This window comes from Ipomoea triloba, chromosome 12, assembly GCF_003576645.1.
Source record: "Ipomoea triloba cultivar NCNSP0323 chromosome 12, ASM357664v1".
NCBI lineage: Eukaryota > Viridiplantae > Streptophyta > Magnoliopsida > Solanales > Convolvulaceae > Ipomoea > Ipomoea triloba.
The window spans coordinates 4,190,791-4,195,470 of NC_044927.1; the positions used below are offsets into that span (position 1 = coordinate 4,190,791).

The 4,680-nt window shown below is 40.4% G+C and overlaps 1 protein-coding gene across 2 annotated transcripts in view; it reads right to left on the reverse strand.

Annotated features, from left to right (window-relative positions):
• Window positions 1-1,730: 1,730 nt before the first annotated feature.
• LOC116000511 (transcription factor HHO3-like) overlaps window positions 1,731-4,680 on the reverse strand; it is a 6,197-nt gene continuing 3,247 nt past the window's right edge. For both annotated transcript variants that reach the window (XM_031240602.1, XM_031240601.1), the window contains exons 4-5: window positions 2,526-2,602; window positions 1,731-2,162 (exon numbers count right to left, since the gene is read on the reverse strand). In XM_031240602.1, the coding sequence (XP_031096462.1) occupies window positions 1,971-2,162; window positions 2,526-2,602 (269 nt within the window). In that variant the 3' untranslated portion in view covers window positions 1,731-1,970. The remainder of the gene's footprint in view (window positions 2,163-2,525; window positions 2,603-4,680) is intronic.

Here is a 4,680-nt window from a genome sequence, read left to right on the forward strand (position 1 = left end):
GGTTAGAATGTAGCACAAATAGTCAATATCGTCTTCACTGTGGCTCGAACCCATGACCTCCATTTAGGATAGTCAATACCCCAATTTAATCACATCCATATACATATGTTTTTTAATGCACCAGATTAGTTCTTAAGAACTTATGGGAGACTGGGAGAGTAGTAAAACCATCAAAAGTTTAGGACTCAATCAAATCATTCCACTCCAGTTATCTCTTCAGGATTCTTAAGTTCTTCACACTACACTCTTGTCGATAGTCCCACTACCTTTGAAAATTTGCCCCAACTACCTCACATTCTGGATCAGACTTCTCCCTAAACTGAACTATTTGATGGTGACAACTAAAGGTCTTCTCTAAGGGGTAAGTCTTGTTCTGGTTCTTGTTATTACTTTTTAGTGATAAATTATGATTGAAACTTCCAGTTTAATAAGTGAATACTATGTGGTTAGAAGTAAAGTAGGGTAGGCTATGGCATATCATCTAGAGAATATGCTTATGTAGATGAAAAGTTAGCTATGGTGCAATCAAGGGACATACATGTTTTTCTTGTGGATTCATCTTATCCTTCTTGCCATGGTTACAATTGTTACCAACATTACATAATTATCTTCTCAATTAAACACAAAAGAACTATAATTCAGGATTGAGGGGCAGTAACCCACTCTATACAGTCAAACATAGAGACAACTTCCTTAACAAAAGCATGAGCTGCAAATTGTTTAATAAATGAGAAAACAAATATGATGGATCAATCTCAACTCTTAATTTCTTTAATTATCAATATATAATAAGACTACCGATAGATTTAAAAAATCAGAGTAAACATCTCGAATAACTTGAAAAGCATCACTCTCAACTTGCATAAAATCAATATAAATTACAAAAGAACTTGTCATGGTTACAATTGTTACCATGATTACATAATTATCTTCTCAACTAAACAAAAGAACTACAATTTAGGATAGAGAGGTGGTAACCCACTCAATACGGTGAAGCATAGAAACAACTTCCCTAACTAAAGCATGAGCGCGCTGCGTTGCAAATTGTTAAATAAATGAGTAACAAATATGATAGATCAATCTCATATCAACTCGCAGTAGATTAAAAAATCCGAGCAAAAATCTTGAATAACTTGAAAAGCATCACTCTCGCATAAAATCAATATAAATTACAAAAGTTTCTATTATTTTGAAATAGACCTTAAAAAAAAAAAAAATAGAGTAGTACAATCAATGGATGAGGGAAAAGGGAGTATGTTAGATATTGGTTCAGATATGCCCTCAAAGAAATCTTACTGGGGAAGCCACTTGTACTCCCAAGTGGTGAGAGTAAATAGAGCAATCCAGGATGTAGGGGGAGAAAATGGGCACAATTGTACCTCACATGTTCCAACTATACATCCTAAAATTAACTTTTTGAATAAATTCTCTATCTGCCCATTTGGTTTAAAGGATAGAAACAGAAAAAATGAAAGTATAAGAATTTATAAAGAGTAGAATAGGGAAGAAGTCAAATAAAAATATTATTAAGCTATTTGGTTTATTGACAGCCCCATAGGCTCTCTCCGATAAGCTGGCAACAAAGCATATATATCAATTGCCTACCATTGCATGCAAATATAACATTATTGAAAAGAGCCAAAACTAAAGCATAAAGCATACTGCATGCTAAAAGAGTAAAAGAAAGTTCACAAAGTTATAATAATTTAGATAATTAAAATCCCTCTTAGCTTCTTCCCACTAAATCCTAAATGAAGAAGACTGAAAACATGATTAAAACAAACAAGTTAATAATGTCAAACGAACTATATGAAAATTGAAATTGTCAAAAGTCGAAAACCCACCAAGAATGATATTATATTCCCCCCTTCTCTATAGAACAAAAGAACTCATCAGCAGCACCTCAGTTTTGCGGCCACCTTAACTTATATTATAATATGCAAAATTCACTTCTTGTTACTGTCCATCCATCAAAACCCTCTCACTGATTCCTCTTCCTCTGACTCCTCCATGGCGTTGAGACCTGTCACCGTCACTGAAACCTCCCTGCAGGTCGCCGGAACCCCTAGGTGAAGTAGGCCCTCCGGCAAGCTAGAGTGCGCACCAGTTGAGGTTGACGGAGGCGGAGACGCAGTCAGCCTCCTCACATGAAGCCTATATTTCTGCAACCAAGCATAACATGTAACAAATATGTCATGCAAAAAGGCTCTTTTCACATGCCTAACTAAGCTGGAAAGTTAGTTGAAAGATAAAAGCTTAAAAAGTTAATAGCTAATAAGTTAACTAATTGAAATTAAAGTACTTGGTAAAATTAATTGATAATTGTAAACTTATTTTGAAATGTTACTTGTAGCGTTTCAAAATAAATTACGAGTATTATTTTAAACCCTTGAGCTTATAACTTATTTAAACAGAACTCAAATATGATTGTCAATAGGAACAGTCTATCAACTTTCGTGGTTTGAGCTATAGTTGTGGCTAATTTCTTCTTTCTCAACAAAACAAATGCATTATAATATTATTACCTGCAAATGGCTTTTGACTTCATCATTGGTGAGACCATCAACATTCATAATTTCTCTAATCTGCTTCGGTGTCGCTGCTGCAAAACGCGATATTTGATCTTAAAATTACGTTATAACATATATACGTACATACCGAGACAACATTATCAACACGAGAACGATCACCGAACAGTTGTTATTTGTCGTTATTTAACGGTTTTAACTATTATCCGAGGCCGTTATTTAAATCAATTACAGACCACACTTTTTTTCCTGCTAGCTTATCAATAATCAAATATATATGCTTTCAGCTCTTTTCCAGATTCCCAGTGACAGGGTAATTGGGTACCCGACCCGGAACCGTTGTCATGACCAAGGCAGTTGCCGTTCAAACTACCCAAGACACCTCACTCTTCAGCATCAATGCGCAACGGTCCAACTCCCCAGCATTGATGGCCAACGTTCAGCTCCTCAGCCTTGATGACAGACGTTCAGCTCCTCAGCATTCAACACCTCAGGTATTGATGTTCAACGGTCAACTCCTCATCAATGCTCCGTTACTGAGCTGAGAGGAATAAAAAGACTCACAACCACATAGTGAAGGGGGGACTTCTGACGACACTTCTTACTGGACAAGACTACACTCAACTCACTTTGTACACTGAGCACTGCACTCAATATTGTACTCAAATACCAAAACACTGTACTCAACGCTATTCAAATACTCAATAATACTCAAATACATACCGGTAAACACATTATTACCGTCATTGGTGCTTTCATTGAGAGCCGAGATCATATCTCAGGCTAAAATCACAAAATCAAAAAACCACTCAGTTCATCTCATCACTATCAATGGCATCTGGATCCAGCAGCTCGCACACACCTAGTCAGGTGAACAAGGGTCACCCCTCGGGTGATCTTCGTGAGCAGCTCAACAGTAACCATGGAGGTGACCTTCGCAGCCAACTCAACAACAACAACCGCAGAGAAGGTGACCTCCGTACCCAACTCAACAACAACCATGGTGGTGGCCGTACTCCCCTCCCAGCAACTGCTGCTCCCGCCCAGGTGGTGGACCTTCAGGCAGCAGCGCAGGTCATCCAACAGGCGGCGGCGACGATGGCCCAACTAGTCGCAGGAATGCAAGGCCAGATCTTACTGCCACCACCCCCTCTGGAGGAAGAAGTGCAATCTCCGAGGCAAAACAGAACTCAACGACAGGAAGGTGGAACTCAACCAGTTTCCAGATCTGTTCGAGAACGACCGGCGGCTTCTAGATCTATCCGAGATCGGCTAGGGGTGCAAGGATCCTCCAATAGAGGTCCCCGTGCCCAAGCAGGAAAGGCAGTAACCAAACGACCATCCGGAGAAAGGATGGGCGAATCTGGTGGATTGACTCCGCGTCACTCCACTAGACACAAAACACCACAGGAAGGCCTGGTGGAAAGACTCCAAAGGCAGATAGATGATTTGGAAAAGAAAGTAGAAGCAAGAGAACACTCACCAGAACCGGAGGTAAGAATGGCCGCTCCATTCTCTCCTGACATAATGGAAGTTCCTCTTCCAAAAGACTTTCGACTACCCACCATCAAGGCCTACACTGGCACTTCAGATCCGCGTACCCATATGACAAGATACAAGGCAGCCATGGTCATGATTGGGGCAAGCGATGCCATAATGTGCAGAGCGTTCTTGTCCACTTTGGACGGGCCTGCTCAAGATTGGTTTAACACAATCCCAGACGGATCAGTTCAGACTTTTGCAGAGCTATCCAAAAGTTTCTTGTCTTATTTCTCAGGGAGTATACAACATAAGAAACCATTCTCACATCTCGGTGGGGTAAAGCAGGATAAGGGAGAAAGCCTGCGAGACTTCTTAAGCAAATGGAAAAAAGAAGTCAACAACGTATATGACTTCGATTCGAAGGCAGCAATTCTCATCTTCATCCAAGCACTGAGGTCGGGCGATTTCCACAAACAACTGAACACCCACCACCCACGCTCTTATGAAGAACTCATGAGAACAGCCAACCGGTACGCAGACGCAGAAGAGGCTGACAGGAGAAAGAAGGATGAGGAGGAAGGACGAAAGAGTGAGCGACCTGATAAAGCTGGTCCGCCCAGCCAGGCACCACGACCAAACCAACCACCCTCAACGAAGGGAAGAGATGAGC